At 45.2% G+C, this 14314-nt stretch overlaps 1 protein-coding gene across 2 annotated transcripts in view; it reads right to left on the bottom strand.

Moving 5' to 3' along the window:
- Positions 1-4744, bottom strand: part of COLEC12 (collectin subfamily member 12) — a 192041-nt gene extending 187297 nt beyond the window's left edge. For both annotated transcript variants that reach the window (XM_021096155.1, XM_021096156.1), the window contains exon 1: positions 4532-4744. In XM_021096155.1, coding sequence (XP_020951814.1) covers positions 4532-4538 — 7 coding nt within the window. In that variant the 5' untranslated portion in view covers positions 4539-4744. The remainder of the gene's footprint in view (positions 1-4531) is intronic.

The raw sequence follows: 14314 nt of genomic DNA, 5'->3' as shown, positions 1-14314 counted from the left end.
CCACTACGGGGAGACATGTGGATCAGACTTTCCCCCTGAGAGATCACTCACGTGCTGGGTTTACACGAGGCGAAAACAGACTTTTTCTATCACAAAACTTAAATGTCTTTTATTCCCATTTGGAAACTAATATTTCAAGGGCCATTTAACTTACCTTGGCAGCAGCTGCATCAATGGTTTTGAAATAATGTTTTACTGAGAATAGGCATTAATTCGGAAAATTAGACACCTAGTTATGCTACAGCTTTTCCCATTCACACCGTTATCACTGCATGGTGGGGGGAGGGGGAATGGGAACAATCTTGGAAAATTGCAAAGGAGACCACGGGGAAGATCTATACTTAGCAATAATTAAACCTGAGCTTAAGAATGTCAAGCATTTTCAAACTAGTAAAAAGTCAAAAGTGTAATTGGATTGTAAATGTCCTCCCAAGGAAATGCAGGCCCAATTCCCAAATGGTGAAAGGAAAAAGCCTTCACTTTGTTTCTACTTCCCTGCAGAAAACATGATTCCTTCCATGCTAAATGCAGTCAGCCCTTAGGTGCTTGTTCCCTTATCCCAATTAAGGACAAGACATCTCAGAGAGATACCAGGAAAGCAAGGAGACCATGGATCTGGGAAAACCACAGGCAGTTGGAGAAATATACTGCTTACTAGTGCATTTTTAAAGTATTATTGCCAGGGAGTTCCCATCGTGGCACAGCAGAAACGAATCCGACTAGGAACCATGAGGTTGCGGGTGTGATACCTGGCCTCACTCAGTGGGTTAAGGATCCGGTCTTGCCGTGACCTGTGGCGTAGGCTAGTGGCAACAGCTCCGATTAGACCCCTAGCCTGGGAACTTCCATATGCCTCTGGTGCAGCCCTAAAAAGACAAAAAGAGAGAGAAAAAAGTATTATTGCCAAGCAGCATTTCAGAAATTTCACATACAAAAGCACAAAAATAAGCAGCTAGATGCTATGTTTTGATGGCACCAACTTTCTTCCTCTATTAAATTAGAACAGTGCTTTGAACCCCCGTGGTCTCGTGTGCTGGTGGTTGTTTTCAGATGTCTCTTAGGCAACGAGTGCTGTTGCATTAAAACGCACCAACATTCTCAACTTTCAGAACCAGAAATGTGATTTCGTAATGACACACCTAACTCTAGAGGAGTCAGATTCCTCCATAAAGAATGTGAATATTTATCCAACACCATGAGATTTATGGTGCAGTACAGCTAATTGAAAATGTAACTGGAAATAAATTAAAACCAACTTCATGTTTTAAGCAGTTTGCAAGACTTCAAGTATTGCGGCAATGAAGCAAGTAATTTTCTTCTGGAAAATATATAATGATGTCATTATTTTGGTACTTGTGACTCCAGAGATGGGAGAAATAGAAGAGACATATTTGCTGAATGCAACAGATAGGTGGCGCTGTGGCCCATGGCAGACCTGGAATTAGACTCCAAGGGCCTGGGGTTTTACAAAGGCTGTATCCCACCTTTAAACATCAGAAATAGAAAGTGAAGTAAGTATCTTGAAAAGACATCTGACTCACATAGTAGCTACATTTTTGCTTTGGCAAAAAAAAGAAAAAAAAAAAACTTCTAAGGTATCCACTAATTTTCTATTTGGCTAAAGAATGTTTTAGGTTAAAACTTTAAGTATTGCAAGGCTTGTCACTGACTTTTATCATTTAGGGAAATCAAATTCTAATGAAACACTGGTGTTTGTTTGTTTTTTATGGGCACACCTGCAGCATATGGAAGTTCCCAGGCCAGGGATCTAACCTGGGCCTCAGCAGTGACCAGAACCACTACAGTCAGATTCGGGGGGTGGGGGGGCGAACCCTCAGCATATGGAGGTTCCCAGGCTAGGGGTCAAGTCGGAGCTGTAGCTTCTGGCCTACACCACAACTACAGCAACACCAGATCCGACCTTCATCTGCAACCTACACCACAGCTCATGGCAATGCCAGATCCTTAACCCATTGAGTGAGGCCAGGGATCAAACCTGCGTCCTCACTGACCCTAGTCAGATTTGTTTCCACTGTGCCACAAAAGGAACGCCTGCAGTTGGATTCTTAACCCACTGCGCCACAGATGGAACTCCAAACATTGCCTTTCTTAAACATAGTGAGTTAATAGCTATACGACATAATCACAAACCCATGGAAAATCCTGCATTGGTTACCTATAGAAAATTGTCAAAATAATTCTACTTGGTAAAGGCAGCTTTCCTTTTTGGCTAAAACACACTTTGCTTGGCTTCAGAAGCCTTGTGTCCGATTTCTTGGTTCCATCCCTTCTTGGCTGCTGCACCAACTTTGAATTACTCGGCAACTTAACTCTCAGATTCACTTATCTACTAGTCCAGAGGTTATCATACCTATTGTCCTAGGTCTCTCCAAGCCTCACTGGGAAACTGGCAAAGCTTGTCTTTGGACACCTACCACCCTCCTCCTTGCTGGTGCCTATTTCTTCTAGATTCCGGGTTTCCACATCTATCATGTAGGGATTAAAACACCTACCTCCTAGAGTGGTTAAGAGGATTCATGGAGAGATTGCTTGTAGAGCACAGCAGCTGGCACTAAGTAGGTACTAAAAAATTCTTACTCTCTTCTTTCTTCCCCACTTCACCAACCAGACAAATAAGTGCAAATTATACAGCAAGAGTTGATAAGCAAACCTCTTACAGAATATTTTGTTTTAAAAGAGGCTTAAAAGTGACTAGTTTACCCCGGGGCTCACCAGTCCCTCCGACCTCTCTCCCACTGAGACAGAAGGTAAGTGGGGCCTTTTCCACAGTGCCCAGACCAGAGCGGGTAAGCAATGAGCCTTCTCCAGGAGGTCTGCAAGCTGGTCCAGAATGCAGTGTAAATTTCACAAAAACTATGTTTAGACTTGTAGGTGTGTTTTTCCATTGCAGATTTGAATTAACAGTGAAAAATACCCCAAAATGCAATAACAGTCATTGACCCAGTCAAAAGCATAACAAGATTTTCAAGGTTTAGGAATCCACATGGGAGCTGATGAAATGAGTAGCTGGCTTATCTTGCCAAGAGTTCAAAAATCTACTGGCCACAGTAACCAGCAATGAGAAGATTAACTTCTGGCTAAAAATGATAGTAACTGAGCCCCAGAGTAATGTTTAGCCACAGGAACACTTTCCTTTCTGGGAGGATCCTTCAATCAGCGCTAAGCAAAGAAAGTGTGAGAGTTTCCTAGAATGTAATTGAGCAAAGAGAAACTGAGGTGGAGAAAGAAGGAAAACAAGCCAAGGTGTTTTGCAATTCTTGAGCCAGAGTGTACATCACGTCTTTTGTTTCTCTAGCCCTCGGGTGGGCCCCTTTCCACCTTCTCAGGGTCTCCAGAGGAGGACACAGGACTCCCTTGAAAGGAGAACTAATTGGTAAGACATTATTGCTCCGGAGTGTTTAGTGTGAACTGCCTTCCAGAGGAACCCAGAGCCAAAAGTTACTCTTCAAGTCTGCGAGGCTCCTGGGGCGCAACGCTTGCAAGTCAAAGCGGTCGCATCGCGTGGTCTCTGGTGGCTTGAAACTCAGTCCCTGCGGTCAGATGGCATTTAGCACCCAGCCCCCTCACTCCCGTCCAGCGCGGGGACTTAAAAGTGTTACCCTAGCCCAAGACCAGGACTCCAGTCTTGTGTAAACACCTCGCCGGCCCATCCCCAAACGATCCCCTTGGATGCCTCTGCTGTGATGATTTATCTCGCATATAAATCTGGATTCTGCTGAAAAATCTTCGTGTTTTTACGTTTAGACGGCGGCCCTGCGAAGCCCTTCTCCTCGCGATTGCGTTTAAAGGTACGATAACATCTGACACGTCCCCAAAACCGACCTGCAGAGGACACCGCCCGGGCGACGATTAATGAGGTGACTCTGTCACCCCTGAACACACGTGGGCACAACTCCGGAGGCGGCACATGGAAAGGACGCGGAACCGAAGGCGTTATTTTCCAGTCAGTGGGTCTGATGGCGAAAGATGCCAACCAAACTCACTCCCCGAGCTAGATGAACTCCTCGGGCACCTAATCATTGCCAGATGTGGGGAGGGCGCACCGAGAACATCCCCGAGTCCCAGAAAAAACACCCGGCCGGCAGCCCGTTCACTTCTGGGTTAGGGAAACGGCAACAGCGGGGAGGAGAGAGGACCCTGAAGAGAGCCGGTAGGGCTGCAGAGCCGAGAACGGACTGGCGCGGGGTGGGGGGGTGGGGAGGTGCATGATGGTGCCGCCACTCTCCTGGGTATATTTTTTCAATAAAAAGTTGGGAACTGGAATCTGTAAACAATGACTTGGGGCTTCAAACTACTTTGCAGACACTATGCAGAAGGGAATACTTGCACGCTTCAAAACCCCAACCTCTAGGTCTCCGTCGGTACCCAACTCCCGAGCCCTTAGGGGCCGGGGGCGCCCCAAGGGTGCGCGCACAAAGTGGGCGCCGGGTCTCCCCCAGGACTACGCGCAGAGAAAGTCCGCGCAGGATGCACCTCTGCCGCTTTCCTCGCGCCCAGGAGCCCGCCCTACCTTTCATGGTGACGGAGGAGACGCACCGCCAGCCGGGGAGCTCCGCGCCGCCAAGGAAGTTCGCGCTGAGCAGCGGGTCAGTGCGCGCCCATGGCAGCCCCCGCGCGTCGGCCGTCTGCGCTCCAGCCCTCCCTTCCCGCTCCGCGCTCTGTGCCGCTGGGCCGCCGCGCGCGCCGCTCACCCCGGGCGGGAGGCGCCGCTCCCGCCAGCGCCCCTCCCCTGGCCCGGCCGCCGGGGCGCGCGAGCCGCCGCGCCCACGCCCCCCTCGCGCCCTCCCGCGCGCGCCCCGCCCGCAGGTCGGCGTCCGCCCCTGCCCCGCCGCAGCTCGCAGGCTCCCTCTTTTTAGCGTTAGACCAGAAGCGGGGCGACGTCGGAGGAAAGCGTCTTCCAGGGTGGTCAGCGCTCACCCTCGGGGTGGGCAGAACATGCTGCGGCTGGGCTTGTTTCTAGACTCCAGACTACCTAGAGTGTGGAGAGGACTAGGAGCAGCAGCGTCACGGGGGCACAAAGTTAGCTCTTCCCGTCCCCAAACGGCTCTGGGCACGGAGGGTTAGAGGATCAAAGAGGGGCGCGAACGTCCTGGGGCTCGAAGTTTCCAAGTGCGCTTGTTGATGCTCAAAGGGGCACAAGGAATCGTGCTCACTGTCTCCCGGGAAGAGCTGTCGCTGAATCCGCAGTCACCATTAGATGCTCTCCCTGAAGAATTCGGAGCAGGATTATAACTGCTGGACTTCAAGAAGAGAGAGACGAACAGACCCACCACACTCCCCTTGGTTAGAAAAGTCTTCCTCCCACCCACAGCCCCTGAAAAGACCAGGTTGACGCCAGTTTTACTAGGAAAGGAGGCTGGGCTGTTGAGCGGCTTCATAATGAGTGCTTTTCATTGTGGCTCATCATGTTGCTTCTCTGTGTTTATCATTCCTTTCAGAAACTCTCCTAAGCAGACCCATTGCTTTGGTGCTTTAACTGCAAAAGCTAAGTGATGAGTGGAGTTGGGGTGCGGGGGAGCGGGAGGAGGGAAGTGTGGAGGAACTTCCTTCAATGAAGAAATAAAAAAAGGGAGTTCCCGTCGTGGCGCAGTGATTAACGAATCCGACCAAGAACCATGAGGTTGCCGGTTCAGTCCCTGCCCTTGCTCAGTGGGTTATCGATCCGGCATTGCCGTGAGCTCTGGTGTAGGTTGCAGACGCGGCTCGGATTCCGTGTTGCTGTGGCTCTGGCGTAGGCCGGTGGCTACAGCTCCAATTGGACCCCTAGCCTGGGAACCTCCATATGCCGCGGGAGCGGCCCAAGAAATAGCAAAAAGACAAAAAAAAAAAAAAAAAGAAATAAAAGACTTGTGCGCTTGCTAGCGCACCAAAAACTATACAGTTCTGGCTGGGCAGTGGTCACAGCTTTTCAGATTTCCACTCCTGAAGACTTGGTAACAGGGTGTCACCAGCCCATTGATTCATTGTAAACAGGGAACGCTCTGCTCTAGTAAAAGGCAGTGCCCAGAAATGAATACATTCTAAAATATTTCACAGACTCTCCATTCCAAAAGCTTTCTGTTTTGAACATTAGGGGGAAACTTGTCCATGACTGGCAAAGAAAAAGATGAAAACGCAGTTTTTTCACTTTGGGGGGGGTGTTGGTGAAACTATAGGGTCCCTGAAGATTACTCCAGAGATTTTCTCCAAAGTACCTGCCTTGTTTTGCACAGCAAACAGGATGGAATAAGCCCATCAGTTTCTTTGAATAATCTCTCCAACTGAAAAATGGAGAGAATTTTGGCTCCGATATTCGAATAGAAAAAAATCATTTTAAAAACCTAAAATAGCTATGACACCAAAAACACAGTCAACAAAAGAAGTATACTGGATTTCATCAAAATGAAAAACTTTTGTGCATCAAAGACACTATCAGCAGAATGAAAAGGCAACCCACAGAATGGGAGAAAATATTTGCAAACCATATATCTGATAAGGGGTTAATATCCAGAATATGTAAAGAACCCCTATTACTCAACAACAAGAAAAAAACCAACCCAAATAAAAAATGGGCAAATAACTCAAACAGACATTTCTCCAGAGAGAATATACAAATGACCATAAGCATATGGGAAGATATTCAATATCACTAATGATTAGGAAAATGCAAATCAAAACCACAATGAGATAACACTTCACACTCAGAACAATGACCATTACACAAAAATTTTCAGAAATTTCGGAGTTCTCATTGTGGCTCAGTGGGTTAAGAACACAACTAGTATCCATGAAGATGCGGGTTTGATCCCTGGCCTCAATCAACAGGTTAAGGATCTGGGGTTGCTGCAAGCTGCAGCATAGCTCACAGATGTGTCTCAGACCTGGCATTGCTGTGGCTGTGGCATAGGCTGGCAGCTGCAGCTCCAATTTGACCCCTAGCCCGAGAACTTCCATTTGCTGCAGGTGCCTCCCTTAAAAAAATAAAGAAAAAAATTTTACACAGAAAAATAGCAAGTGTTGGCAAAGATGTGAAGAAATTAGAACTTAGAACCCTAGTGCATTGGTGGTAGGAATATAAAATGATGCAGCCACTATGGAAAACAGTATGGTGGTTTCTCTAAAAATTAAAGTTACCATATGATCCAGCAATAAGATCCAAAAGCAATCTTTTGGATATATGCCCCAAAATGTTGAAAGCAGAGACTCAGATATTTGTACACCCATGTTCATAGCAGCATTATTAACAGCAGCCAAAAAGTGGAAGCACCCAAAGTGTCCATCAGTGGATAAATGGATGAAATAAATATGGCACATACTAGCAATGAAATATTATTCAGCCTTACAAAGGAAAAAAGTTCTCAGAGTTCACTGGTGGTTCAGCAGGTTAAGGATCCGCCATTGTCACTGCTGTGGCATGGGTTTGATCCCTGGCCCAGGAACTTCAGAATGTCTCAGGTACAGATGAAATGCTGACACATGCTACATAAGTGAACCCTGAGGGCATTACGCTAAGTGAAATAAGCCATTCACAAGATTACCAATACTGTATGGCTCCACTTATACAAGGTCCCAAGAGTAGTCAAATTCATGGAGACAAAAAGTAGAATGGTGGTTTCCAGGAGGAGCTGGCTGGGAGGGAATGGGGAGTAGCTATTTAATGGGAACAGAATTTTAATTTGCAAGATGCTAACAGTTCTGTAGTTGGATGGTGGTGATGTTTGTGCAATAATGTACACGTATTTAATGCCACTGAACTGTACACCTTAAAAGGTTAGGATGGTAAGTTTTATGCAATGTGTATTTTAATACACACACAATCTAACAGAAGAATTATGGGGTTGGGAAAAAAATCCACAAAAACTGTTGGCTACAATGGGCGAAACTGACAGACTGGCTGATGAAGCTCAGCACCTCTTTAGAGGAAGTTCTAAGAGGGGCTTCTGTGAGATTGATTGAGCCCCAGCACGTGAAGCCCCAAGGTCCCCAGCTCGGTGCCTCCTCTGAGCCCCACTCTGAAGTATACAGGGGCTGAAGCGTGTGGTCACATGCACATCATCAGCTGACCAAGATGTCTCTGGTCCAGAGCTCTGGGAAGAGCCGAGGATTGAGCTGGGACCCAGGGAGAGAAAGAATGGTGTGGTTGGAAAGGACCAAGTCACGCTGGTGAAGACGCCTTGCACTCTACAGCAGAAATGGGCTGCAGTGCCTTCAGCTGGTACCCAAGTCTCCCAGCTCCAGAATCATCAGCCGCGCCCTTCAATCACATTACCTTCAAAACACTAGAGAAGACGTCTCATTTCATCCTCACCCCACCCCCTGTGCTAGTATCACCTTTTTACTGATGAAAGATCTCAGTTGCCCTTGCCTCCTCCCTTTCCCTCAACCCCATCCTCACCAAGCTCTGCTTCCTCCTTCAAAATACATTTCACAGACCACTTCTTTCCATCTCCACCCCACCCCCTATGAAGAGACCACAGTAGCCCATCTGTGATTCTGCCATAATTCTCCAAGTGGCCCACCGTTGCTCCCTCGAAGCCTACCTCATCAGATATGAATGCCCTCAGCTTCCTTGTCCATAAGCATCTGCTTTTTCCTATAAAAAAATAAAATCATTTTCCTATAAATAATCATTTTTATCTCCTCCTCTCCCATCTTTGAAATTAATTTACTTATACACTTGATCCTACCCTCTCTACTTGGCCTCTCTGACTCCAGTCTTGCTTCCTTGAATCTGTTCACCCTGTACAGCCTAAACATTTCTAAAATGCAAATCTGATCCTGTCACTCTCCTACTTAAAACTTAAGTTCAATGGTTTGACCTCAGGCTAAAGTCTCAAACTCAGCTTACCAGGGTCTCTATGACTGGACCCGTATTTATCTCTCTGGCTTCAGCTCACATTCCCCTCTGTGCTCTATGCTTTAGCCCACACTTTTTTTGTTTTAACTTCCTCTTTCTGTCTCACGTCTTAGCCTTCAAATACCCCATTTCCTGCTGGAAGCACTTTTCCCCAGGCCCACCCTTTCATTACCTAACTTAAATTTCTGGCCCAGTTTAATCTTCCTCTTCTCCCTAAAGTAGTTTATTGTTCCCACCCACCCAACCTGTGCCTCTGTAGCAAACTGCATTCCACACTGTCTTCTAGAATAGTGACTCTCGCACTGGCTGCAAGCTCCATGAAGACAGGGACTACGTGGATCCCATTCAGCGCTGAACCGCAGACCAACGTGTACAAATAAGTATATGAATTAAGTCTCCCTAGATCACATGTTGTTATTTGACCCCTTTCTCACATCTTCAAACCTCCCTAAACCTCCATATAAGCTCACATCTTCCCATCTCATAAAGTTCCTCAGATCCTATTTTCCATGAAATACGCCACTTTTGTTTGACCTGTGATTTACTACCCAAGTCGAGGCCTCCTGACATCACAAAAACTGCTCTTGTGGCTGCCACGAGACCTCCTGCTTATCGAATCCATGATTCTCCTTCTGGGCTTTATCCTACTGAACTTTATCCCACTACTATGCTTATCTTGCTGGTCATCGTTTTTATTCATTTACTAATTGATTTTTTCAATTCATGTTTGTAATCGCTCCCTTCATTTTCTCGTTCCTATTTCTCCACCTGCCCTAAGCTGTTGGATTTCATCTGTGGCCATCTTTTCTTCGGCCTCCACAAGCTCTCCTTAGGTGGCCATCTAAAACTTCAACCACACTGCCTCCCATTTGGGGCTGGGAAGTGAAAAAGGCAACAGAACTTCATGGGAAAACTTTAAACCATACTTGAGCCTCCTTTGTATTCCAACTTGTTCTCTGTCATTCCCCATTATGGAGTAACTACCTTAGTGAGTCACTTCTTGCACGGGTTAATTTTATTAACTCAGGTTAATATTTTGAAATTAATAAATACATAATTTAATAAATGATTACATTATTAAATTGCCCCTTTCTGCAGTGCCTTCAGCCTGCAGCCCAGTTGTCTAAGCTAGAACACAAGCATCATCTTAAAGCCTCTCCCTTTCCTTCAATCGTACCATTCACATCCTCTCAACACTGCCCTGATTCAACTTGTTTTCATAAAGTGCAGAAGGTTGTGCTTCAGCTCAGACCTTTGAATCAGAATCCTTCAGGGGTAAACTTGGTTGTTTCTGTTTTCTAAGCTCCCCAGCTGATTTTCGTGCTCACTAAACTCAGCTTCTTAAGAGAAGGACCATGTCTTCTTCATCTTTGTAACAATAGCTTCTAGCAATTAACATTCAATGAAAGTCTGGGGAATTCTCATTGTGGCTCAGCGGTAATGAACCCAACTAGGATTCATGAGGGTGTGGGTTTGATCCCTGGCCTTGCTCAGTGGGTCAATGATCTGGCGTGGCCCTGAGCTGTGGTGTAGGTCACAGACGTGGCTTGGCTTGGATCTGGAGTTGCTGTGGCTGTGGCATGGCCAGCAGCTATAGCTCCAATTCAACCCCTAGCCTGGGAACTTCCATATGCTACGGATGCAGCCCTAAAAAACAAACCAAAAAAATTCAATAAAAGTCTGGATAAATGGGAAAAGGTTAATAATGGAGGGAACTGCAGACCAGGGAAAACAAAGTGCATGGCACCCCCCCCCCCCGTTAGGATAGCCATCAATGGATGATACCCCGTGCTCTGAATGAAGCCTTTGAATATGGCAGGAGGATGAGCTGCTTTTTTGAGAAGGATATTGGCTTCTACAGCATGGTTATGTGAGTCACTTCATATTCTCTTCCATACTTGACAAAGAATAAACCTTGCTTACCAGAGGAGCTGCTGTGCAATTAAGCAAGTCCACTGAAATGTTCTGACCCTGTAAAGAGACTAATGGTGTTACAGTGGACACCAGGTGTTATGTTTCCATCCTCTGAGATGTAATTATGCCTGAGATCTGCATGAAGTTTGGGGTGGGTTTTTTGTTTGTTTGTTTGTTTGTTTGTTTTTTGGATAAGAAAGAGCTTTTAGGTCTTTACAAGTTTATAGTTTTGTCACCTAGTGTTTCTGTTTCTTTAGTTTTTAAATAAACTTAAGGTTTTTGAAAGGAGGCTCTGACGGAGAGCTATTTTCTCTGGTTGACCAAAAAGCCAATATTTTATTCCTTTCTTGTTTCATGGTTCAGAGGATCAGTCTGCAATTTTTCCTCTCATCCGCCACAAGGCCACTGACGGTTCTCAGGACTGCTACAGGAGCCTATTTGTTTGTGTGTGTGTGTTTACTTTTCAGGGCCGAACCTGCGGCGTATGGAAGTTCCCAGGCTTGGGGTCTAATCAGAGCTGCAGCTGCCTGCCACAGCCACAGCAACATCAGATCTGAGCTACATCTATGACCCACACTGCAGCTCACGGCAACACTGGATCCTTAACACACCGAGGGAAGTCAGGGATCAAACCTGCATGCTCATGGATACCAGTTGGGTTTGTTTCTGCTGAGCCACAACAGGAACTCCAGGGAGCCTCTTTTTAATGTCAGTGTAAAGGCAAGGGCCCAGAGAAACAGAAACAGAGAAAAAGAAACGGGATCTCTGCATCTCAGCATGGAGACCTGGGTACACCACAGGGAAAGCTACATTCCCCTCATCAGGACCTACCAAGTATGAGGCAGATGGCCAGTGGTTCCATTCCAACCCAAAATGTTAATGAGTGTTTTCTCATTAGGTTTCAGGTGTGTTACACCTGGACATCGCAGACAGTTGACCTATATGAAGAAGGTTTTCAGAGTTTTTTTGTTGCCCTATTAAGGCAGCACGTGTCTTTTGAGGTGGCATAGATGAGAGGGACTTACTCGTTTTATCTTCCAAAGGGTCTTATTCATTCGTTCTGGTGGAGATGAAGCATGTTGAGCCAAGCCACAAGCTGGCAATCCACAGAGTTTGACTCCAGGCCCTGTTTTGTTATCAGGTGCCGCTCTCATTAGGGCCAGCCTCTGACATCTCAAAGCCTAAGTAGTCTCACTGTAAAATGAAAGGTTTTAGACTCATTTCCAAGGTCTTTTTGGCTCAAAAACCTTAACATGAAATATATATCAATATTATTTAGTAGAGAATAAACACACAGTGTGGAAGTTGGAAATTCAGACAGAGTTTGGAGATATATATATGTTTGTGTGTATATATCTGTAGCTGATCACTGATTTGTATATATGTGTGTGTATACATATATATACATATATATGTAGCTGATAACTTTTTAAAATATTGGATGAGCTCAGAGTTATACTTTTGTCCATATATTCATGCTGGTATTCCCAGTACAGAATAAGCATTCAGTAAATGTTTGTTGAATGATTAAATGAATGAATATGTAAACACAACTGAAACAGAGAAGCTGTTTCATCTGCCCTTCAGTTCTCACCTATCTTTAAAGTGAGCCTCTTCATTATGGTAACAACAGTAGCTATAGCTGACATTTACTGAGTGCTTTCCGTGTTCTAGATCCCATGGTTAGCCCTTCAAGCACAATATCTTAGTTACCCGATTCAGAAAATACTTGGGATTTTAGGGAAACCATTTAACTTTGAGTATCAATTTGATCATCTGAGAAATGAGGACAATAACATCTATCTTGCAATATTTGGGGGGAGGGATTAGAGGGAATGCTTTAAAATCCCTCAAACACTACCTGTACCTTAGGAGACATGTAATAGTTTTCTCATAATTCTCTACCTTCTATTTTGCTTTTTTGTTTTTGTTTTGTCTTTTCTGGGGCCGCACCTGCGGCATATGGAGGTTCCCATGCCAGGGAGCTGTAGCCACCGGCTTACACCACAGCAACGCCAGATCCAAGCCAAGTCTAATGGCCTACACCACAGCCACAACAATGCCAGATCCAAGCCAAGTCTAATGACCTACACCACAGCTCACAGCAATGCCGGATCCTTAACCCACTGAGCAAGGCCAGAGATCCAACCCGCAACCTCATGGTTCCTTGTCAGATTCGTTAATCACTGAGCCACAACGGAAACCCCTATATTGCTTTTTAAAGTACAACAGAAGACCAAATTGATCAAAGGCAAAATAATTTCATTCAATTATTTTATGTGAAATAATAATTTGGCTGGGTAGGGAAGAGCCTAGTAAAACTAACTTAACGTCTGAATGATGGAATAGCTTCTTTTTTTTTTCCTTTTTAGGGCCACACTCACAGCATATGGAGGTTCCCAGGCTAGGAGTCCAGTTGGAGCTATGGCCGCTGGCCTACATCACAGCCACAGCAATGCAGGATCTGAGCCGCATCTGTGACATACACCACAGGTCACAGCAACCACAGGTCACAGCAACGCCCACCGAGCAAGGCCAGGGATAGAGCCTGTGTCCTCATGGGTACTAGTCAGGTTCATTTCTGCTGAGCCACGACTGGAACCCCAATCTGAATGATGGAATAGCTTTAAAGAGACAGTTTCATTTTTAAGAGGAATCAAGTACAAAAATAGTGGAGATCCAAAAAAAAAAAAATACTCTAAGAGATAGATTAAAATGTTTATAATTCACATGTTCATTGTTACTAAGTATGGTGTGCACAAGATATTTGAACTTAATCTGTTCTCTAAAGTAATTTAAACATTAACTTTACGAATTTTGTTTATACTATAATTTGATTAATAATGGTGGAAAGGTAAACTTCTGCTAAGCCTTTGTCAAAATTGTTATAAATTCCAAATAAGTATATCAAGATTGGTGAGGTTTCACAGTACAGTTTTATTCGTATGTGGTATTATCTGTTGATATTACAGTCTTTCAAGACTGGCAAAATTGTATTTTACCCTTTACTTCTTATAAATAACTAGCTATTTTCATTGGAGTTTTGGACTCCTATAAATATCTTACACTACATTTTTTATTCAAGGCCAAGATCCAGTAATTTTTTCCGCTTAATTTATATTTTTCATTGAGACAATACATTATCTTGAATTTAAATTTTACTGTACCTTGAATGTGCTTTCTTAGCACTTAATAATAGTATAGGGAGGAGTTCCCGTCATGGCGCAGTGGTTAACGAATCCGACTAGGAACCATGAGGTTACGGGTTCGGTCCCTGCCCTTGCTCAGTGGGTTAACGATCTGGCATTGCCGTGAGCTGTGGTGTAGGTTGCAGACGTGGCTCGGATCCTGCGTTGCTGTGGCTCTGGCTTAGGCCGGTGGCTACAGCTCCAATTGGACCCCTAGGCTGGGAACCTCCATATGCCGCGGGAGCGGCCCAAGAAATAGCAAAAAGACAAAAAAAAAAAAATAATAATAATAATAGTATAGGGAGTTCCGGTTGTGGAGCAGTGGAAACGAATCCAACTAGTAACTATGAGATTT

This window comes from Sus scrofa, chromosome 6 (genome assembly GCF_000003025.6).
Source record: "Sus scrofa isolate TJ Tabasco breed Duroc chromosome 6, Sscrofa11.1, whole genome shotgun sequence".
NCBI classification, from domain to species: Eukaryota; Metazoa; Chordata; class Mammalia; order Artiodactyla; family Suidae; genus Sus; species Sus scrofa.
This window is presented reverse-complemented; position numbering and strand designations above follow the sequence as displayed.